This window comes from Aptenodytes patagonicus, chromosome 7, assembly GCF_965638725.1.
Source record: "Aptenodytes patagonicus chromosome 7, bAptPat1.pri.cur, whole genome shotgun sequence".
NCBI classification, from domain to species: Eukaryota; Metazoa; Chordata; class Aves; order Sphenisciformes; family Spheniscidae; genus Aptenodytes; species Aptenodytes patagonicus.
Window position 1 is genome coordinate 55729583 of NC_134955.1, and position 23804 is coordinate 55753386.

The 23804-nt window shown below is 40.1% G+C and overlaps 1 protein-coding gene across 7 annotated transcripts in view; it reads left to right on the top strand.

Annotated features, from left to right (window-relative positions):
- The window catches only part of UNC79 (unc-79 subunit of NALCN channel complex), a 127816-nt gene that overhangs the window by 10705 nt on the left and 93307 nt on the right, over positions 1 to 23804 (top strand). For 4 of the 7 annotated variants that reach the window (XM_076345336.1, XM_076345338.1, XM_076345337.1 and 1 more), the window contains exons 3-14: positions 887 to 1191; positions 4626 to 4796; positions 7790 to 7882; positions 9199 to 9254; positions 9891 to 10020; positions 11513 to 11577; positions 13391 to 13479; positions 14647 to 14687; positions 15953 to 15981; positions 17041 to 17270; positions 17602 to 17773; positions 22830 to 23060. In XM_076345336.1, coding sequence (XP_076201451.1) covers positions 887 to 1191; positions 4626 to 4796; positions 7790 to 7882; positions 9199 to 9254; positions 9891 to 10020; positions 11513 to 11577; positions 13391 to 13479; positions 14647 to 14687; positions 15953 to 15981; positions 17041 to 17270; positions 17602 to 17773; positions 22830 to 23060 — 1612 coding nt within the window. Of the gene's footprint in view, positions 1 to 886; positions 1192 to 4625; positions 4797 to 7789; positions 7883 to 9198; positions 9255 to 9890; positions 10021 to 11512; positions 11578 to 13390; positions 13480 to 14646; positions 14688 to 15952; positions 15982 to 17040; positions 17271 to 17601; positions 17774 to 22116; positions 22151 to 22829; positions 23061 to 23804 lie in introns of those variants that run through there. The other 3 variants (XM_076345339.1, XM_076345341.1, XM_076345342.1) reach the window with 3 other exon arrangements.

Genomic DNA, 23804 nt, shown 5'->3' on the forward strand with positions numbered 1-23804 from the left:
GGTAACATACTGTCTGATCTGCAGTTACATAATTGGTCTTGCTTGCTTAGCCGTTAGATTTTTTGAAGGTAACTATTTACCCAAGGAGTGTTTGTATTCATAAAATAAAATGTTTCCTCCCTAAACATGGGCAAAATTAAAAACACACATAAACAACCATTATCATTAGCTCACAAACATATGCTAAAGACCATCTACTATGTATTATTTTATAACTTTTCCAAATGTAGTTTAGTTAACATTTTAGAAATATTATATTATTTCTAAATCCATGTGCCTGTTTAAACTTCATTATCTCAAATGATACTGAGTGAGTGGTCATGAAACAGTATCATAAAATACATACAGACATTATTTTAATGCAATAAACATGTGATTTTTAAGACTATCTTAACAAACACACATGTTTATTCTTTGCTAAAACATGTTTCTGCAAGTGCCACACCTATATTTTGCATGTTTTCAGTCAGTTGGTTCAAAAGATTATGGGGGGGGGGGAAATAAATCTCTCAAAATCTCAGAGCAAAATACCACCCTATTTTGACACAGCTATTTTTCCATAGCAAACACTTAATTCTCGGAATTTTTCTTAACTGTGAAACATGGGTAGGGCACTGAAACATGCATTTTTATATTTTTGCTCCTTATGAACCAGATAACACATGAGATGCAATGAAATTTTCCTAGATGTCAATTTTTAATTCTCTTATCTTGAAGCATGAAAGTGAATGGTTGCTAGATTTGTAGACACACTGGTTTCGGTAGCGATTGCATCTTATGTGGGATGTATCTGGTGTTTTATTATTTGTTTTATAGTGTCATTTCAATGTAATGTGCTGTTCTTTGTGTCTTTGTTGTCTCTTTTTTTTCTTTGTCCCCCCAACAGCATTTTGTCCCGCACAGGGAAGAAGGAGAATCAAGATGCCTCCAATTTGACAGTGCCCATGACCATGTGTCTTTTTCCTGTGCCATTCCCACTCACCCCATCTCTAAGACCACAGGTCAGTTCCATCAACCCTACTGTTACTCGCTCCCTCCTTTACAGCGTCCTGCGAGATGCTCCATCTGAACGTGGCCAGCAAAGTCGTGATGCTCAGTTATCAGACTACCCATCTTTGGACTATCAAGGACTTTACGTGACACTGGTGACACTGCTGGATCTAGTTCCCTTGCTACAACATGGTCAACATGGTAAGCAGGCCCTTGAACCCTTCCAGTACGCTTAACTTCAGTGCTGTGAATCCATGAATGATGCATAAATGCAGTAGAAGAGATGGGCCTAAACTGACCTGGATCTGGAATTCAAATCTCCTGCGATGCGTTTATATCCAAGTGTTTGGTTTGACTTTCTTAAATAAAAGATTTTTTTTGCTAACTGTGGATTTGGGTTTGAGTTCTGAGGTTGTCTGATTTTTAGTGATACGCTGGTGGCATGTAGCTAAAATACAACGGTATGTAACAAAAAAATACAGATGGGTCTAAAAAAGTCTCGATTTTGAATTTGAATCTGCTGGGATATCTTCAGACCGGTCTTTTTTGGGTGGCTGTCTTAAAAAGGCACAAATTGCTTGCAAATAATGAATATGCAGATTGAGTGTTTTGGTGAAGGTCCATCTCTAAATAGAACATAGTATACATTTAATTGAAGAAAAAACACATTAATGGTGATTTGAGATGGCTTTAAAATATTCCTGGGTAAAAAGATAGCAATATCTCTGTCTGACTTACAGAAAAGCCATATTTTATTATGTTTTGAATTAGTTAATCACAAGATTTTTTTGTGACTCTGTTGTATTTATGTTGTTTTCCCTCAAGTTCTGCATATATCTGGCTTGTTAGTCTGTGGCTTTCCATACTGGGATTCAGGAGTCCAGTGTTCTCCCTATGTTACATAAGCCAAATATTAATTTTCACTGTGGTGTCAGGGTATATTACTTACTTAGTTCAGTACAGGAAGATTGTTGTCAGTCTGATACACTGCTGAAATTCTTTAGGAGGAAAGTTGTTTCTGTTAAGTGCTGAATTCCTTCGGAGTCGGCAGCAGCATGTTTTGAATCAAAGACTACTGCACTAGGAAATAGTATGATGTTGCAAGAGGGGGGGGCTCCTAGCAGATTATAGACTTGTCGACTTAACTTCGATTTCTAGAAATGGTGGAGTTAATACCAAACCAATCTTTTTCTAAATAGATGACATGGTGATAATTAACAACGAATGGAGACCTGAAAAGAACAAATAACATTGAGCAAACATAATTTCCTTTTATGGCAGCACAATGGCTCTCCTGGTGGGGTTTTCCTGTCCTTAGTCAGGCTTTTGTTGCTGTGTCACTTGACATCCTAATAGGCGATCTGGGACATATGGTCCCCACTTGAGTGAGGAAAACACTGCAGGAGTAATTACCAGTGGCTCTTGTCAGCTGGAAGGTATACCAAGTGGGAATCTTACAGGAGTCTGTGCTGGGTCTATTGTTATTAAATATTTTAATTTTTTTTACTTGGCTTATAGAAATGAGAGAGCTCTTTGATTTGCAGGGATTATCAAGATGGCAACTAGCATGTCCTTTGTGTGAAAGAGATCCGATTCAAAACAATCTTGGCAAATTGCACTCTGTTTTAAAACATCTTCAAAGAAGAAATGTAAAATGCTAGGTTTAAGCAGGAGAAATCAAAGGCAGAAATGAAATGGGGGAAATACTAGCTTGAAAGCCATACTGCAGAGATCTGGGTGTTACAGTAATCAGAGGCAAACCATAAGTCACTAATACATTAATATTCTAGCAATACGTAAACAGGTGTTTTGTGTATGAGACACCCAAAGCATTTTGTTTATCATTCTAACAGCCCTAGCAAGGCCTCAGCTGTAGGAAAATTTTCAGATTTGTCCATGTGGCTTCAAGAAAGACATGGACCTCTTGGGAGGAGTCCAGGAAAAAGAAACAAGAATGATTTGAGGTCTAGAAAATGTGAACAGTGAGGGAAAAATGGAAGGAACTTGGTTTGTCTAGCTTAGAGGAAAATAGAAGTGAGACATGATTATCATACACAAATATGTAAAGGTTGCTGCAAGGAGAAATAAACTAAACCAAACTATTTGTGGTTACAGTTGATCAGGATAAGAAGTTACAGGCTTAAACTGCAGCAATGGAAATTTTTTTTTTTTTAAAAAAGGCCTTCTTATGATAAAGATGGTTAAGCACTAGGATGAATTGCCAGGAGAAGGAGTGAACTGTCTTGCAGATTTTTAAGAACAGTTTAGATAAATATCTGCCAGGAATAATTTGGTTGACTCATGCTTGGGGCAAGGGGAGGTCACTTGCTGTTTTCTATGGTTCTGTGTACTGAGAATTAAATTTTGCAATACAACTTGTTATTTATTTCTCCCTCAGCTTAGCATTTGACTAAAAGAAACTTATTTTTTCTTATCAGAACAATCAATGTTGTTTGGGTAAGTACAACTGGTGCGCTAGGTGGTCCTGAGCTTTGGTCCAATCAGATTATACAAAACTCTCAATGCTTAGCTGGTAAATATGTATTGCAAGAGAGAAACACTCTCTAGCATTAAGGGTCTGGTTAGACCCATGCATAGAAGACTTGCCAAAACCACTGAAATGGAGTGCTAATTTTAATTCTTACTATGACTCATGATGTTTACAGCTACAGATCTCTGAGCACTTTACAGGGGCAGTTTTAAATCATTCTAGTTGTACAGATGAGACTGAAGGCCTGTGTAACATACTTAACATTACAGAGTGAGTAACAAAAGGAATCCCTCTCATGCAGGAGAAAGGCCTTATGAGGTATTGAGATCATCATACAGGTTCAAACTTGGGGTTCATTGAGTCCTGTAACCTTTCTCTGAGGGTTATTGGCCCCAGCTCAATTCCTCATTTGGAAGAGGGTATAAAGATGCCACAGTGCCCAGATACACAATGACCTATCCCTTCCTTTTGGATCTTGAAATGTTGCACGTTTCTTAAGTATTCCTTCCAAAGAGTTGTAGTATAATTAATTAGAGTAAGGATGGAAATTCTTGATAAATATTCTTTTCCTTTTAAGCCTTGGCCATTTTTGGCCTCAATGGCTTCCCACGAAAACAAGATCCCTAGTTTAATCACATGTTTGAAAAATACAGTGATGCTTCCTGTAGTCTCTATGTAGGGGGGTACTTTGCAGCTCTCTTGAGGGTAATTAAGATAAAAATCTTATTTTTCTATGGCCGATAAAGACTAGAATGCTTTTTGCAAAAGCAGGCCTTTCAGTACCAAAGTGCATACCAAATTCTGATTCTAATAACATCTCTGCTTAAATGCAGACCACTGTATGTTAATCACTGTATGATTAAAATCAACATTGATTTAAATCAATGATTTTGCTGGCTGTAGTATTCATATTCCCTCCAAACTCTTCTGAGTACTGTTGAACAGCTGTTTCCCTGTATTTTAGGAGAGGCTTAAAAATGATAGGTGAAATCTCTTGTCTGTAGTGATTAACTTCCCAAATTACTTTGAGGGGAAAACTTGAATTTAAACGTAATTTTTTTATAGTTTTAAAAACTAAAAAGTACATAGTCATAATTATTTTTCCATTGTAATGATTCTGTATTTATTTCATTTTATTCAACAGATCTTGGGCAATCAATTTTTTACACTACTACATGCTTACTTCCTTTTCTCAATGATGATATTCTGAGTACTTTACCCTATACAATGATTTCAACACTAGCTACCTTTCCTCCATTTCTGCACAAGGATATTATAGAGTATCTCAGCACATCTTTTCTGCCTATGGCTATATGTAAGTAGAACTCATTCTAGTATTGTTATGTCTCAGAAAACATGGTGCACTGCTATAATAATAGTATCAGACTGTAGGAGTCAAAGTTTGATCTGTTATAGAATTGTAATGGGACATCAATCTACTTTATATATGTAAAATAATTCCATGTGACTACTTTTCAAAGGGAAATAATTCTATAATTTTTATTTGTTTATTATGCTCTGTTATTGGTGAATTCTTCCTTCATTTAAAGGGTGAAGTTTAGCTGCTTTAAGAAATACACTGTTTTCAGACTCATAGAACTTTTGGTGCCAGCAGTGGGGGTTTTGAATACAGAATCAATGGACGAACTGCTCCTGAAACGATAGACGCAATAGCAACATGCATAACTTTTGCATCTGGACTAAATCTGAATGTACAAGAATGACTCTTCGCAATGTAATGATGTGATGAATTTCTGATTTTTCTCCCTCCCTCTCTTCTCAGCATTTTCTCTTTAAGTTCTGTACCAAATGGCTGTGCCTGTAATGTCTCTTATCGGTGTGTTAAGATTTAATCTGACAGTGCCTGCCTTTTTTTTCCTCTTTCTGTTTTCTTTCCCCACCTGAGGGTGTCACATGATTACATAATTTCATAATCCCTGCAGAATGTGAATCCTGAGGTGTGTTCTGAATGCTTGTCTAGGTACCTGATAAAAATCTTGATGGGATTTCGGTAGTAGCGAGAAATTTAACCATGTTCTGCAGATGGAAGCACTAGGATCAGTATTAAAAGTCAGTTTTAACCAACAAGCCTTTTACTGTGTGGGTGATCAAACACTGGAACAGTTTGCCAGAGAGGTTGCAGATTCTCCATCCTAGCAGATGCTCAAAACACAACTGGACAAGGTCCTGAGTACCTGCTCTAGCTGGCCTTTCTTTGAGCAGGGGGGTTGGACAAGACAATCTCCAGAGGTCCCTTCTAACATCTACCGTCCTGTGATTCTGTGAGAATGTCTCCTCCTTATCTGTATTCCAGACCTTTATGGAAAAACATGAACAACTTTGTACATAGATCAACACTGATGTCATTTAAGCATGTAGAAGGTGCTGTTAGAACATGGAAAGAAGCATGGTCCAGTGTTCTGAGATTAAGATTTTATGGAAATTTATCACCTACGTTTTCTGGCTCTACCAGTCAGTGATCTTGGAGAAATCCCTTAACTCTTCTGTACCTCAGTTTCCCCATGTAAAATAGTCCCTTGTAAGACATTGCCATGATGTTTTCTCTGTTACCTTTGACAGGTCTAATAACAGAATGCAAATGAAAATTGCTAAGATATTTCATACATATGTGCAATAGGTCCTCTTTGGATTAAGTACAGAATGTTGCATTAAATTCCTTTTTCTTCCATTACTGTTACCTGTTAAAGAACAGCTGATGTAGGTGACTTATCCTTTCCTGTCTATCTTCAGATCTGTAAAACTGTTTTCCAAAACAACTGATTGAGCCAAATTCTTGGTTTACTTAAATAGATACTATTCCCCAACTGCCCTTGGCAGAGACTGCATCCATGTAGAGCATGGGAGCAACCTTTATCATGCTGCCTTTTTCCTCAAACAGTTTTGTTTAGATCTCTCTACGAAACCAGTCTGCTGCTCTTGAAATTTGGCTTCTAGTACTGTGTCCTACTTTTCTGCTGATGGCCACATTTTAATTGCCAGGTTAGAGCTGCTGAGTATTTTGCAGTTTAAATCCATACAAATAGATCTTGCTGTAATAATGTGGGGGCTCTTATGTGTGTGGATGAGATTAAAAAAAGAATGAATGAAGTGCAACAAAGAGAGCCATGGTAATGTTGGGTCATGTGGAGAAGTACCAGATAGAAGAGAGAAATTCTCCATCTTCCCTTCCCTCCTTCTTTTCCAGTCAAGTGCTCTTTTAATTAGTGTTCTAGTCTTTCCCCACCAGGAATGATCTGCCCCTTTACAAGGTGAGTGCAGAACCTTTCCTTCCCCTAGTGTTCAGCTTTAATCAAACCGAAAGGGAGGATGCAAGAGATTGTATAAGCAGCTGGGGAGCCAGATGGGAGGGATGAAAGCATCTCACTGAACTGGTAGCTACAGTTCTGTGCTTCTATCCCAAATGCTTGGTATTTGGGTCCTGGCAGCCAGGCTTGGGAAAGCACCGTGAGTGAGGATGGGGAAGATGCATGCCACATCTCTGTGTAGGAGGTTGCCTTCAAAGCCATATTGCCATGTTATAGTTCAGCAAATAAACACCTACGCTCTGCAGGGTTTTTCCAAGTGTACCATTTAATGGTTACCACTTCGTAGGAGACCAGAAGGAACTCTAGTCACTTTATGTGCGAAGTCAAAGTTACAGCAGCTTAGCTATACTTCAGTGCTACTGTTTATCATTATCTTAGCACAGTTCACATAACGAGGGGGTCTAATTTTTCTGGTAGGTAGCTACAGCTTGAACTCATACCATGTGCTCTGTGAGAAGTAATCTGTGGCATACACCAGCAGCCAGCAGCTACCACCAGCCCCAACCCTTCATCAGTATATCTCAACAGCAGGCTTTCAATTTTTTTCTTGTTTCTTTACCCTCCACTTCCTCCTTACCTTTCTTACAATCTAAGCCATAGGTGCACTTGACTATACAAGTGATACTGTTTTGACCAGTCTGTGGGTTCTGGTCAGTGGGTTCTGGAAGGAGAGTGCCCGAGATCACTGTCTTTGGTTGATGCAGCTCTGAGAATGAAATCTTACTGATCTGGAAAACCAGGTGTGCACTCTGTGAAGCAATACTATATTCTTAGTCATCTTCCTCTTCCAGCAGAAAAGGGGTTTCACCCCCTCCAATACAGAGTGTTTCTAGTTTTTTAGGTTTGGTTGTTTTGGTTTTCTTTTTAATGACATGGGACCTTAGGAATTCTATTTGCATCAGTTGGAATCAGTTATATGCTATTCTTGCCTAATTTTCCTTGTTATACGATAAAAAATATTTTCTTTTTCCTTTCTTTCAAGTGGGATCCTCAAAAAGAGAAGGTGTTCCAGCACATGTCAATCTATCTGCATCATCAATGCTAATGATTGCAATGCAGTACACATCAAACCCAGGTATGTGTAAACATGCAATGGGGTATCATTCTCTCTTAAACTATGAGTTATGAAGTACTGTGTCAAATGCAATCAGAAAAGTTCAGATGATGGGAAAAAATCTGTCTCACCGTCCAACACAGGATGAAAAATAAGTGATTTTAGTCAAAACTGGAATTTCTGAGCATCATACTTGAGGTACATTATGTAGATAAGAGATCTCATTGTGATGAAGAAATAGGATTTGGCCCAGGGTTGGAGACTCTGATCTACTCTTGCTTGACATCAGAAAATAGTGTTGATATATAACGTCAGTGTTGGAGAGAAATCACCACTAACTTTGACTATAGAAATTCCTAGTAACAGTTTGTTTTATACTATGATTCATATCCCACCAAGTTCAGAACTGATACTATTTTTTAAAGAAGACGGGTAATGCTGGCTGCAGGCTCGACAGAACTATAATGAATTTAAATGTAATTATAAATATCTAAACACAAGGCCATTCCCTCTCACTGTGGTGCAGTCCCAGTTAAATCAGTGGGATCACATAACCAAATTGAAACAAAATTTAACCTGAGGGAGCTGTTACATTGCACGATAGTCAACTATCTCCCTTTTTATGTAGATGGTGTGTGTGGGGAGGAACCTCACACTGCAGTATGTATATGAGAAGTGTCACGTCATGCTAATGTAGTTCATAGTGGTAAATAAAAGCAGCACACCATTTTTAAAAGCTACTCACACAAGTTAGGTTTTTTTCATGAAATGTTCTATTTTTGTTTGTGAATTCCATGTTCCAGCCATCTGGAGGAAAATGTTGCCCTCTGGTTTTTGGGAAGTCAAACATGTAAAGTAGTTCATTTGGCTCTAATGTTTGTTTGATGCAGAGTGGCTCCTATAGCCTTTGGTATACATGGGAATAATGTATTGTTACATGTGACTTCCATTACTGCCTCAAGATGAATGACAAGATACCCATTTAGAGCTTTAGATTGTGCGAGAGGGACAAATTTTAAGTGAATGAGCAGGTATTCTTAAACTAGATGTGTTTGAAAAAGAACTCCATTGCTATGGAGTATACAAAAAGCCGTACACTCATAATACTCATTATCTTACTGCATTCCTTGACAGAAACAAGTTACTAATATTTAATTTCTAATCTTTGTGATGACACTCAGGGCAATGACTCTTCAGCAAACCTTTTAAAATAAAAAGTAATTAAATGAGGTGTAGAGTTTTGAATGGACAAAGCAAAGCCAATCAGCTAGTTACGTCACTTCTGTAACTTGAGTTTCCATTTAAGTATTATGTCTATACCGTCTTTTCTCTCTCAGTGTATCACTGCCAATTATTGGAATGCCTCATGAAATATAAGCAAGAAGTATGGAAAGTAAGTTTATGATCATATATACTTTGTGGAAATGACTGTATTTGAATAGTAATGAAAACCAGATGGCTTGAAAATTGAACTGACTGTGTGCCAAGAAGTTGTAAATGATCTTTATATCCAGTCCTCCTTCTGGATTATAGAGAGGAAGGTCCCTCTGATTTTTAGTTTTCAGAAGCAGCTCCATGTTTTGTAGAGCAGAGCTCCATTTCCTAAACACTATGTGGTTGTGGCTCCAATTAGCAGAAATTCTAATAATGACCAATCTTCTCAGTTCATGTGGGACTGAACTTTTAAGAGGACTATTTGTGAGTATTGTCTTAGCCTGAATCTGATCTGGATCCAGTTATTTATCTATATCACACCTCTTTGCTCCACGGCTAGACAGGGGCTTCATTTGTTATATGTTAGTATACTATGCAGGGTGGGTGGTAGCTGTTGGATGCTCTGATCAAACTCAGAAGCCAATTGTGAACATGTTGAAGTTAGTCATCTAATCTACTTGTAAGAGCGTACAAAAGATGTTTGGTAGGGCATGAAATGTATATATTTTGTGTGTTCAGGTATCTTTGAACACAAGTAATATATACGTGTTTTGTTACATTGCAAAATAAACACTTTGTATGTGTCTTTCCTTAGGATTTGCTATATGTGATAGCCTATGGACCATCTCAAGTTAAACCTCCAGCAGTACAAATGTTATTTCACTATTGGCCCAATTTAAAACCCCCTGGAGCAATCAGTGAGTACAGAGGACTGCAGTACACAGGTCAGTGCAGCTGTTTTTGTATAGACCAAAATAAATGTAAAGGAAATGATCAGACGTGTGTTAATGTCACATATTTGCAGTTCTACGATGTATTTTGAAATCTTTTATTCGATAAGTTGGTACTTTCATAAGTATATACAATATCCATTTCTCTGTATTTTCAGAAGATGTTATGAAAAATAAAAACTGTGATCCTGGCTAATAAATATATTGTGTTACTCCCGATACTAACTAATCCAGAACAGGAGAGGAAATAAATACAGTGTTCCAAATGATCCGTGAAACTGCCTTCTTGGCGTCACAAGGGCTCTGGCTTATGTTCCTTTCAATTATTGCTTTGGTTGCTTTTGTTGTGCCAGCTGCTATCACTGCTGCTGTTGCTAAGACTCCTTATCTGGCTGTTACTGTCAAAAAAAAAAAAGTCAGGTGATGTCAGGTGCAGCCAGTATAATGGATAAGTTCTCAAGGTTGACTATAGGGTGAAAATGAGAGACAAAGTCAGCAATGCAGCTGAAGCTGAGTAGACAGATGGTACAAAGTCCTCTGTCCACCAAACTCCCCAATGATACTGATGGGGTTGTGCTTCTATGGTGGGGACTGTCCAGCAGCAATTCATGACTTGCTTTTCCTGCTTGCCTGTGTCAACTTGTTTCAAATAATCTCTGTTACATGGGATATGTTTTGTTCACTTTTAAAATTTCTGGACCAGAATGCGACATTTTAAGCAATAAAAATGAAGGATTGGAAGAGACCATAGAAGACCCCCTAGACCAACTCAAGTACATCCTGAATGTTCCTGATACATGTTTGTCTGATCTGTTCTAAAGCCTTCCCTTGAAGGGTTGATAGATTTTTCTTGACTTTTTTTTAAAAATCATTCTTGTACTGTTCTGCATCACCTCTTTCATGCAAGCAGGTCTGCAAACTAAGCATGATATTCCATGTGAACCGTTACTAATACTGGGTAGACTGGAATCATTTTCCTATATATAAATTTTCTGTTAATGTATCCCAGAATGGGATGAGCATTATCTGCAGTTGTTTGTTGTTTACTTCTTGTCATTAAAAAGCTAAGGCTCCTTCTGTGGCTGGACTATTTTTTCTTTATCATAGCTGTTTCCATTTTGCCTGGGAATGTTACTGAATTTACTCAGCTACTCCTACCATCCTGCTCTGGAGTGGAAGGATAATTAATTCAAGGTGTTGGTGAGATCAGGAAGGGTCTACAATGGGGATGTCTGCATCTTACTTTTTCCATTTCTTCGCTGAGTTCATGGTTCATTTCATAATTATATCCCAAACAACTCAGTAGGCATATATATTCTAGATTGTTTATTGTAATTATGAGGCTTCCTGAGGAATGGCTAGGTCTTCTCTCATATTTGTATAGTACTTAGTACAAGAGGATCTTGTTCTTAATTGATACCGCTAGACACAAAGAATATAAATATATTTTCTCCATTTATTAATCAGCTGTGTTTTGGTTTTGCAGCGTGGAATCCTATTCATTGCCAGCACATTGAATGCCATAATGCGATTAACAAACCAGCTGTGAAGGTACTGCTATTTATTCAGGGGTCAAACCCAACTATCTGGGGGATGGGAGGTTGCACTTTGACCCCAGCCATATGCTCTGGTTGTGTGCAGGTGACCAAGAGCAGGAGCTAAGGGAACAGCAAAGCTCGTCGAGAGCAAGGGGGCCAGAACTTTGTGAATATGTTCTTTGGCTACCTAAAGCAAGATGGGGTATTTCCTCCAACAACTGTGGGCCAAGTCTTGATATTAAACATGAGGATGGTTGCAGAGCACTTTATAAAATTATAAGCTGGCTCCTGGCTAATCCATGTAAATATTTTCCTGAACACATATATGTGTGTAAATATGTGCACAAATATTGCTATATACAGGAAACTATGTCAATTACATAGGTACATATTCACCTTGGTATTCTGATTGAGATCATACAATGCACCTACTCTGATTGTGATCCTTTGCTTGGAATGTGTCCTAAAGCAAACAGCAACAAAGCTTTACTTACCTCTTCTATAGCCCTCTTTGAGGCAGGTAGATGATATCTTTCCTGTTCACACGCAGGGTGACAAAGTAAAATGGCTTGACCAGGGTCATAGTGCAATTTGATGGCAGAGGCAAGAACAGCATCCCAAGTTCAGAGCATACTACAGTTAGGTGTACTAACTAATTAGATTTGTATCTAGTTAAATATGTCGATACAACCAATTTTCCTAGCATCAGTTCATATACTAACATAATTACATTAGTCAAACAATTCTTCAGTAAGCCTTTTCCACAGGCTATGACACTTGATAGGGCATAATGGTGACACCTATCTCACAAGTCCCGCAAGGGATCACTTTCCTGCCTACTCCAATGATTCTCCATGATCCCTTTTCATAGGAAAAAAAGCTGGAAGGTGTTGCTTCATGTTGTAGTGATCACTAGATTCAGACTAATTACTGAGTAAAGCAAAATACCAATGAAATTTACAGTTCCAAGCTTTGCAGATGAAATACCTGAATATTTTTGAATGATCTCTTAGGTTAACTTTGACAGAACCAGTCTTGATCAGTCATAACTCAGAAGAATGCAGCCTGTTGTCTCTTGATTAGATGAATGTAAATTTGGTTAACAAAGATGAGAAACATTCAGAGAGGCATTTGTCTTTATAAATAAGATTTTGCACTTGAATGGAGTAAGAAACATTATGATTTAAGTGTATTGTGTATACGTACTACTGTTCAGCTTTTCCTTAAATAGTACAAAATAACAAATGTGTATGTAACTTTTCTGTAACTGACTAATGTGGAAGGATAAAAGCTAATGCAAGACAAAGTTTGGACCTATGCTGCCAAGGGAACTGCGGGTCCATAGTCTTTGTTCTGTCACTGGAATTGTGCTGTATAGTTAACAACTATGATGACTGAAAATGAGATTTTGCTGGAAGAGGTGTTACTGAGAGAGAAAAATCTAGACTTTTGTATTACCTTGTCCTAAGCAATGGATCCTCTAAGTGACTCTCTTTGGAAAAAAAGAAAAAGTAAGTCTGTCTGACTATGCAGTGTAAATGTGTAACACAAAATATACTTGTCTTTCAGAGAGTGGTAGCACTGATATTGAAATATGTCCTGTTCTCTTCCCATAGGCTCTCGTTTTCAGTTACATCCCTCTCTTTGTTAGAAATAATTTGAGATCCTGTACTGCCAGGTGCAGAGTACCATCTTTCAGAATGCTAAATGCTCTCAAAACATATCAAAGCTGTGTTATATTGTGTGTCCTAGCATTGATGTATTGAACTTTCTCAGTGAATTTCAATGAACAGATGTGTTAATTCTTTTCCTTCTCTGTGTTTCAGATGTGCATTGACCCATCCTTATCTGTGGCATTGGGTGATAAGCCACCTCCCCTATATCTTTGTGAAGAATGCAGCCAGAGAATTGCAGGGTAGGTAAACGAAGATGATTAGGTATAGTCAGACTCCAGAGTTCAGAACTCTGGAGTTATGCTTTATTTCAGTATGATTAGCATATAATTTATATAGATAACCCTGTTGAAATATATGGAGCACACTGCCACTCAGTATGAATAAGGATTACAGAAATTTACCCCACATGATAGGCATTTGCATCTAGTTTGAACAGTGGTGAATTTTAAAGTTAAGATCTCTGAATGAATAGATACTGTGGGATGCATTGACTATGATAGAGGAACCTTATTAATCTGCAAGCTTTTGCTTATGAAACTTTTTTCTCCTCATCCTTTAGTTGTCGTTAAAAGCAGGACATTACAATGAAAGCTCTTTCACAGAGACTTCATTACTTTTCTGTAACATGTATTTCAGATTATTCTCTAGGGTATGCTGTGAAGCAGCAGAGTGAAGACTTGAAATTGGTCCAGGCTTGTCCAGTACCTGGAAGGAATATAGCCTGAGATGAATTAACCTCATTTATTCTTTTTTTTGTTTTTTTAATTTTATTTTTTTTAAATTGCTAATTTGGCTTGCATTACTTTACAAGATCTACCAATTCTTATGGGGCGTTCCAATCATTAGTTCAAATGGACAAGGTTACAGGTAGTTCAGAAGCTACATGGTTTTTTTTTGTCCCCAGTTTAAGACACCTTTATGTCACACCAGCTGTAGGAAAAGCAATTACATCTCACCTTATATTTTTAAGTCATCATTGATTTAAAGCTGCAGGAAAAAGTAATTGAATTTGATAGAAGCATAGCTTCTAAGGAGACTCACAGAAAACGGTACTGGTACATTTTTTTTCCCCTATGTTTGTCTGTTGTTCTTCACTATCATTTCTTAGCCATCAGACTTTCAGAACACACACTATTTTAATTTGATAAATTTATGCCTTAAAGTAATTTTTGAAAACCTTGAACATGGTGGACCAACATCAGCAAAGTGGTAATTTGCAATAAGACAGGCGCAACAAAGAGAGGTAATGTAAAGCAGCCTGAAATTTATAAAACTACATTTGTAAAAAAGCAGCTTCAGAATAATGTCAGTCCTACCACATTAATTTAGACAAATTTCCTCTGTGCAAAAATAAATGCATATATAAATAAAAAATGGAAAGCTAATTAGATATACAATTTTTATAGGGATCACAGTGAATGGTTGATTGATGTTCTTCTACCACAAGGTAAGAGGTATTTTAAGGGTAGGTACAAACTAATAATTGTACAACCCTATGCTTACTGATCTTTCTGCATACTGTATTACTTGAAACGCTCCATTCTATTCTATTTTAAAGTAGCTTGTACTTAACACTGCTTAATGTCCTTAAAGTACCATGAAAAATTGACTAATCCTCAATCTGAAATACTATGCAACTCTTTCTTTATGTGTGAGGAAACAGAGGCAATTGAACAGATTTTCAAGTCTTGAAGCATCCACAGTTGGGGCCAAGTTTTTTAAAAGTATTTGGGTCCCACACTGGTGTCCAAAAAAGGGGGCTGGTTCTTCCGGTAACCTGGGTCTGATTTGAAAGCTCTTAAAGCTTCTGAAAATCTATTCTATGAACAGAAGGCTGTAAAGGATATCAGAAAAGGACATAAAATATTTCTCAATCATCCAGTCATTGATCCAATCATTGTCCTTTGGCCTGTGAGAGAGCCTGATATTCTATTATCTACCAGAATGCAGACAAAGCTTGTTGACAGACTAATCAGAATTTCCTGGGTTTATAAGGACAATCACATATTCTCTAAAATAACCCTTTCAAGGACAGAACAAAGACACTCCCCCTCTCTCTGTTCTGCAAACTGAAAATTCTTAGGCAGTGGAGATTTTTTTTTTGCTGTCTCCTTTTACTTGAAATCTAATCCAGATTAAGAATGCTTTATTTACTGAAGGGAAATACTTCTTTTTACTCAGCCACCTATATTTACTGAATCAGATGTTGCCAGGGCAACAGACTGAATAGCTACTGCTTACAGGTTGAATCTGCAAACATTTTGCTATGGAGGTATGGGCCACAGACATAGTGGCTGCTTCTACATTGTTCATCCATATTGACTAATCTTTCATCCTGTGAGCTTTCACAGGTGGTGCAGGCACATCCAAGCCATGTCTCCTACAGCATGCCACAGTAGTGTGCCTACAGGTGTACTCTTACAAGTTTGTCCGTGAGGCAGAAGCATAGGCAGAAGGTGGACAGGATGCAGAGCACACCACACTTAATGCACCAACGCTGTTCTTAATTTCAGCGTAGAAATAGCCAGGAGGCTTAAGTATTCAGTGTCCTACCTCATGCAGTCCAACAGGCTTAGAGGTTTCAGTAATATCTGGAAACACAAGTTTAGCCTCAGAGACTTCCTTGCAGCAAGTCCATTTTCCCATGGCTGCCATAGTAGAACAGAAGGATCATCATTCTGTGTTGATGTTTTGTATGCCTTCCCCTTACAGCTGAAATTTCTGCTATATGTCAGAAGAAGGTAAGATTCAGTCATTTGTGTGACGGGGCATGATTTGATGTTGTGTGTAGTGTCATTCCATTACAATGTGGTGCGTTCTTTTTTGTACCATTCCAAATTTTCACAATTTATCCATGAATGCATTTGTTGGTGGATGGGAATGATTCAGTAGCAAGGTTTCTTTTTGTTAAAACTGCTGATGTTTGAATTGAGTTGTAGGTTTTTGTTGAAGTGGCAATTAGTAAAGCAATTCAGTTATACAGTTGAGCTCTGTTTTTGTTCTCTAACTCTGCTTATGAAGAGGATAGAGCAAGAGGTTAATTTTAAATCTACGTGTTTATATCTTCTCATCTCCTTGAAGTCTTGGATTAATCCTAAATTGGACACAAATCCTACTGTAAACTGTATATTTTTAAAATTATATGAACTGAAAGTCTTCAGTGCTTGGCTCTAAAAAGATTGCTGACAAAAAGAATCTGCTTGCAATACATACCAGCTAGTGTGTGTTAATAACATTTTAACAATGAGGAATACAGTGTATAACATATTCTAGATCTTACGTGGTAAAGAAAGCTTTTATGTTAGGCCAGATTACCAGGTGGCAAAAATAAAGGTAGCGCATATTTCAGAGGCTTGGATGGTTACCGATGATAAGGTAGATCCTTACATAGCATAAACTGATGTGGCACAATTGATTACACTCCTATGGATCTGCTGGTTGCTACATGTAACTTAAAAAGACATTCTGAAGTATAAGCAGGGGTTAAGAGAACTACTGTAAATTTTAGAGATTGCTCCAAGCCAGAAAGTTGAGGTTGATGACTTAAATGTTGGTTTGATCTGCTCCAAAAGAAGAGCAACCGTGACCTTTAAGTCCAGGCCCAGCATTTAGGCCTGAGCTCATCTTTCTGGAAGTTCAGTGACACTTGGCATCAGGAGTTAGGACACAGTTGTGCTTATATATAGTGATTTTGGAAATGACCAACACTTGAGCCAGTTCCCCAGTGCTGACTGTCATCCCTGTTTTCAGTTCCACTTCCTGATACTTGTGGCCTGATAAAATCTTTTTTTATTTTCCAGAACTGTAGTTCACATGTCAGAAGAGCTGTTGTCACGTGCTTCTCAGCGGGCTGCTGTGGCCGCCATGGCAACAGGCCAGTGCGCTATTGTAAAAGATGCCATTCGAATCATCATAGCAGTGAAGTTGGGGCAGCTGCAGAAACCCATCTTTATCAGACCTCACCACCCCCTATCAATACCCGGGAGTGTGGGGCAGAGGAGCTTGTGTGTACTGTGGAAGCTGTGATCAGGTAATAACAGCAGCTTATGGGGCATCAATATGTAAAGCAGGATCAGGCTTTCATGTAAACATTGCCTGCAAATCTTGTGCGAGTTGATTTTAGTTTCGCCAGGATAAGTTCAGAGCAGGGGCGCTGAATTCCTGCTGCGTTAGAGTACTGGTCAGCTATGAATGTTGTCCTCATGGAAGAAATCAGCCTTGAATCCTAGAATTTCATGTTGTTTTATTACTGTTCTCAAGAAAATGATGAATCAGATGCCTTAACCTCTAGTTATTCTTGATCAGATACCTGTATCCAGTGCAGGAAAGCTGCATTCACTGACCACAAACTTGTTTTATAGCTTGCTGAAGGAAGCAGAGTTTCATGCTGAGCAGAGGGAGTATGAACTCAACCGCAGGAGGCAAATGGGCCTCTCCTCTTCCCATCACTCTCTGGACAACACAGACTTTGATAATAAAGATGATGACAAGCATGACCAACGCCTCCTGAGCCAGTTTGGAATCTGGTTCTTGGTAAGAAATTCTTGCTCTCCTTTCTCACTCCTCTCTCTTCCCTCTCCTTTTCTTTCTGAAGCCTCAATTTTACCTCTTTTTTCCTACTGCTTGGCTTTAGTTGGATACTTTTCTGATTTGTAAGCAAAAAGGAGTTCTATGAAGCTGTCAGACTTGGAGATTTCAGAACTAGTTTGGGTGCAGCTGCTCACTGCCTTTTGAGTCCTGTATAGAGTGTATAACAGAATTATTCACCCTCTCAGGTTTTTTTTATTGACTTTCTATGTGCCGTCATCTTCTGCTCACAAGTGTACCCTGCTGAGTGCCATTATTTTAACCTTAAAAGGCAATCCCCTAAAGATCTATCTCTCACCTTCCATCTTTCAACGTCACTCTCTGGAAGCTCAGCTTTTTCTCTTACCTCTGAATAGGCTGGAGGAGTCTTAGTGGGCTGCTTTTCCTTCCTGCCTTCAGATTGGTCTAGCTGGATCAGTCCCAGTCATTGTACTCCAGCTAATTCACCCGGTGCGGGCTGAAACAGTGAAGCCCTGCTGGGGATTCACTTCCACCCCTCACAGTAGCTAGCAGAGATTATTCCAAAATAGCAGGGCTGCTGCTGGCTAGTTCATGAGCAGGCCAGGCTGGAGCCTGGTAGATCCTCAGAAATTGGATTCTGCAATTCTCCTGAAGGAGAATTCTCCTTCTCAGGCTCTTTCCAATTCACCTTGAGCTCTCAGGCTCTCTCCTCGGTCACCCAGTGACAAGTGGGGAATAGTAGGACCCCTCATCCATCGTCTAAACAGATAGGGACAGCAGGGTGGCAGGTCTAGAATTGCATAATGCCAACAAAGCTACTTTGCTGTTTCAAGTGACTACATGAGTAAACTTTATATTCTGCTGATATCTTGTGGGTTTTGTTGTTTAATGTTGTTTTAGACCTAAAGCCTTTTATTATTTTTTTAATTGTTTTTTGTTGTGCCATATTAATCTTTTCTGTTTCAAACTTTCTCCCTGTATGTTAGGGAGTGTTTTGATTGTCTAGAGCTCAACAATTGTGGTGATGATACGGTTGAGTGTTTATGGGTAAGGATGAGGGGGAAGGCCAATGAGGCAGATATCCTGCTGGGAGTCTGTTATAGACCACCCAACCAGGATGAAGGGGCGGATGAAGTGTTCTACAAGTGGCTGGCAGAAGTCTCTCAATTGCTAGCCCTTGTTCTCGTGGGGGACTTCAACTTCCTGGACATCTGCTGGAAATACAACATGGCAGAGAGGAAGCAGTCTAGGAGGTTCCTGGAGTGTGTGGAAGACAACTTCCTGACACAGCTGGTAAGTGAGCCTACCAGGGGAGGTGCCTCGCTTGACCTGCTGTTTACAAACAGAGAAGGACTGGTGGGAGATGTGGTGGTCGGAGGCCGTCTTGGGCTTAGCGACCATGAAATGGTAGAATTCTCGATTCTTGGTGAAGTAAGGAGGGGGGGCAGCAAAACCGCAACCATGGACTTCCGGAGGGCGGACTTTGGCCTGTTCAGGACGCTGGTTGAGAGAGTCCCTTGGGAGACGGTCCTGAAGGGCAAAGGGGTCCAGGAAGGCTGGACGATCTTCAAGAAGGAAGTCTTAAAGGCGCAGGAGCAGGCTGTCCCCATGTGCCATAAGAAGAACGGGCGGGGAAGACGACCAGCCTGGCTGAACGGGGAGCTTTTGCTGGGACTCAGGAAAAAAAGGAGAGTTTACCACTTGTGGAAGAAGGGGCAGGCGACTCAAGAAGAGTACAGGGATCTCGTTAGGTCATGCAGAGAGGAAATGAGAAAGGCAAAAGCCCAGCTAGAACGCAATCTGGCTGCTGTCGTTAAAGACAACAAAAAAAGCTTTTACAAATATATTAACGACAAGAAGAGAGCCAAGGAGAATCTCCATCCTTTATTGGATGCGGGGGGGAACATTGTCACCGAGGATGAGGAAAAGGCTGAGGTACTCAATGCCTTCTTTGCCTCAGTCTTTAACAGGCAGACCAGTTATCTTCAGGGTACTCGGCCCCCCGAGCTGGAAGACGGGGACGGCGAGCAGGATGAACCCCCCATAATCCAAGAGGAAGCAGTCAATGACCTGCTATGCCACCTGGATGCTCACAAGTCTATGGGGCCGGATGGGATCCACCCGAGAGCGCTGAGGGAGCTGGTGGAGGAGCTTGCCAAGCTGCTCTCCATCATTTATCAGCAGTCCTGGTTAAGGGGGGAGGTCCCGGACGACTGGAGGCTTGCCAATGTGACGCCCATCTACAAGAAGGGCCAGAAGGAGGAACCGGGGAACTACAGGCCTGTCAGCCTGACCTCAGTGCTGGGGAAGATTATGGAGCGGTTCATCTTGAGGGCACTCACAAGGCATGAGCGGGACAACCAGGGGATCAGGCCCAGCCAGCACGGGTTCATGAGAGGCAGGTCCTGCTTGACCAACCTGATCTCCTTCTATGACCAGGTGACCTGCCTAGTGGATGAGGGAAAGGCTGTGGATGTGGTCTACCTGGACTTCAGCAAGGCCTTTGACACTGTTTCCTACAGCATTCTCCTCGAGAAGCTGGCGGCTCACGGCTTAGACAGGTGTACTCTGTGCTGGGTCAAAAACTGGCTGGACGGCCGGGCCCAGCGAGTTGTGGTGAATGGAGTTCAATCCAGTTGGCGGCCGGTCACGAGCGGTGTTCCCCAGGGCTCAGTTTTGGGGCCGGTCTTGTTCAGTATCTTTATCAATGATCTGGACGAGGGGATCGAGTGCACCCTCAGTAAGTTTGCAGACAACACCAAGTTGGGCGGGAGTGTTGATCTGCTTGAGGGTAGGAAGGCTCTGCAGAGAGACCTGGGCAGGCTGGATCGATGGGCTGAGGCCAACTGTGTGAGGTTCAACAAGGCCAAGTGCCGGGTCCTGCACTTTGGCCACAACAACCCCATGCAGCGCTACAGGCTTGGGGAAGAGTGGCTGGAAAGCTGCCCAGCGGAAAAGGACCTGGGGGTGCTGGTTGACAGCTGGCTGAAGATGAGCCAGCAGTGTGCCCAGGTGGCCAAGAAGGCCAATGGCATCCTGGCCTGTATCAGAAATAGTGTGGCCAGCAGGAGTAGGGAAGTGTTTGTGCCCCTGTACTCGGCCCTGGTGAGGCCGCACCTCAAATACTGTGTTCAGTTTTGGGCCCCTCACTACAAGAAGGACATTGAGGTGCTGGAGCGTGTCCAGAGAAGGGCAACGAGGCTGGTGAGGGGTCTGGAGAACAAGTCTTCTGAGGAGCGGCTGAGGGAACTGGGGTTGTTTAGCCTGGAGAAAAGGAGGCTGAGGGGAGACCTCATCGCTCTCTGCAGCTACCTGAAAGGAGGTTGTAGCAAGGTGGGTGTCGGTCTCTTCTCCCAAGTAACTAGCGATAGGATGAGAGGAAATGGCCTCAAGTTGCGCCAGGGGAGGTTTAGATTGGACATGAGGAAAAATTTCTTTACTGAAAGGGTTATTTAGCATTGGAAGAGGCTGCCCAGGGAAGTGGTTGAGTCCCCATCCCTGGAAGTATTTAAAAGACGTGTAGATGAGGCGCTTAGGGACATGGTTTAGTGGGCATGGTGGTGTGGGGTCGACGGTTGGACTCGATGATCTTAGAGGTCTTTTCCAACCTTAATGAAATAATAATAATAAATGATGTTTTGTAAAGACTGAAGGCCTATGTTTCCAGAGGTAGAACTGAAGTGAGAACAGAACAGGTTTTGTTACACTGTACGTGCCTCATCCTTGACATTAAGTCTATGTTTCTATGGTAGGGAGGGGGAGCTCACTGACTTCATTCTATCCTTATAAAATCTCTTGATATTTCTGTAGTGAGTACTGGCAGAGATGACAGTACAGTTTGTGAGAAATAGTGGGTTGCTGTTTTCTTTCATAAAATGAATACCTTTCATCTAGAAACTGGACAGAGCTCAAGAGTTCCTATTAAAAAGGCTGCCAGCTGATACTACCTTTGAGTTAACAGTCACAAGCACCAGGAAGCAAACACCTCAACTTCAGCCTGCAACAAAGTAGAACAATGAAGATTGTACTTTGAATTGGCAAGAGTGTTGTTAGCTGCCTCATCCCAAGAAAAAACATGGAGGAAAAGCACTTGTAAGATGGGTTCTGGTCTTCTCTGGGAAGCTGTCAGCTGTTTCCCCAGAAATGACATGAATGTTTCTCCTTTGTTCACTTGCTGCAAGGCAGCAGTCACTGGTTTCAGGTTGCCAAGTGCTGAGAGTGCAGCTTTCACTAGGAAGTGGCAACAAACAGCTGATAGGTGGTTAAAGTAGCTTCCTAAATCTCCTGTCATCTGTTATTTTCCATTCTTTGGGTTCAGTGCAGCAGCTTGTCCCCAAAAGATACCAAGAGCTCAGTTAGCAGGTAACTAAGGGCTTAGCAGCGTGCCTGGTCTGTGAACTGGGGTACAGACTTGGTCTCAGATTTGGGACAGTTTTACAGTGCAGACATCGTTTTGGAAAGAGTTTGGAGGAGGGGAAAAGAATATTAATTATGATATGAGAATTTTTGAGGACTTAAAACTCGTATTCCCGCCCCAAATGAGGACAAAAAAATCAAAATTGGAATCTTTTTGCAAAGCAAAGAGACTTATTATACTTAATACTTATTATATTAAGTAGACATCTTCTTTCAGACTTTTTGAAACTCTTAATTTGGTTTGTCTTTTTTTCTTGTATGTTTTATATATATGTGTGTATGTGTATCATATATTTTACCAGGCATTACATTACTTTTCATTTCAAAAGGTAATTTTAAAGTTCAAACCAAAAGGTTTCAGTTTGTCAAAGCATTCTGTATTGATATTTTCAGTGTTGAAACTAAGAAACAAAAAATTCAGTGCTTGGTTTTTTTCCCTCTTACTGTTATTTGGAAATGTTTTGTGAATTGTCCTGTGCCAAACTCTACTTAAAACTGATCAGCTCATTTGTCTTCTATGTAATCTGCATCCTCGTTATCTCTGAGAATATGCAAAATATAGTAGACAAACAATTGCCACCTTTAATTCTAGAAATGAAACTTGATTTGTGTTTCTGTCTTCCAGGTGAGCCTTTGCACTCCCAGTGAGAATACACCCACAGAGAGTTTAGCAAGGCTGGTTAGTATGGTATTCCAGTGGTTTCACTCTACAGCTTATATGATGGATGATGAAGTTGGTAGCCTGGTTGAAAAGCTCAAACCCCAGTTTGTTACTAAGTGGTTGAAGACCGTTTGTGATGTACGGTTTGATGTCATGGTTATGTGCCTCCTTCCTAAACCAATGGAGTTTGCCAGGGTAAGAATAATTTGTCTGAAGGTTCGTTTATTTGCCACAGAGATTAAAGTCTTAAGTATAAAGACCATTTCTCCCCCAGCTCTGTCAAGGCAAAAGAAATCTCTGTGGTTGAGGGAGCAGTGGAGTTCAGGAATTTTTCCTCTTCCTAGCATTTTTAGTTTTACTGTATTAGAGAGTGGGGATTATTTACAGTAATATGAAGACAGGTTGGAAGAATATTATAGGTATTGAAAGATACTGTACATTTTTGATAGCTACACATTTCCATTATGCTGCTGAAGCACCTAAGCTTGTCTTTAGTAAAAGGTATCATTTATCTGCTCCCAGTTATAAGCCTGTCCTTTACTAGTCTGCTTTACTAATGTTTCTCTGTTCATTGCATACTTCATCTCTGCAGCTGTGAATTAAGGTTCATGAAATCACACAGCTGTAACTGAAAGGAACTCTGGGCATACTGATGCCCTGTAGCTTCAGATACCTAATTTAAGTGACTCAGCTAAGAGACTAGTCTGCTATGGTTTACCTTATTGCATATGGAAGATTTATCTGGAAGGTCATTCAGGGTGCCTAAGTGATACTGTTGCTGGAATTGCTTCTAGAAAGAGTCTTTCTTTTTGTCCATTAATTATGAAGCAGAACTCGCCACTTAACCTGGATAGTGAAGACAGGCAACAAAGTCAGACATGTGAATATTCCTCTATAGAAAATGAAACATCATCATGAAAATAGGAACTTTATATTTGA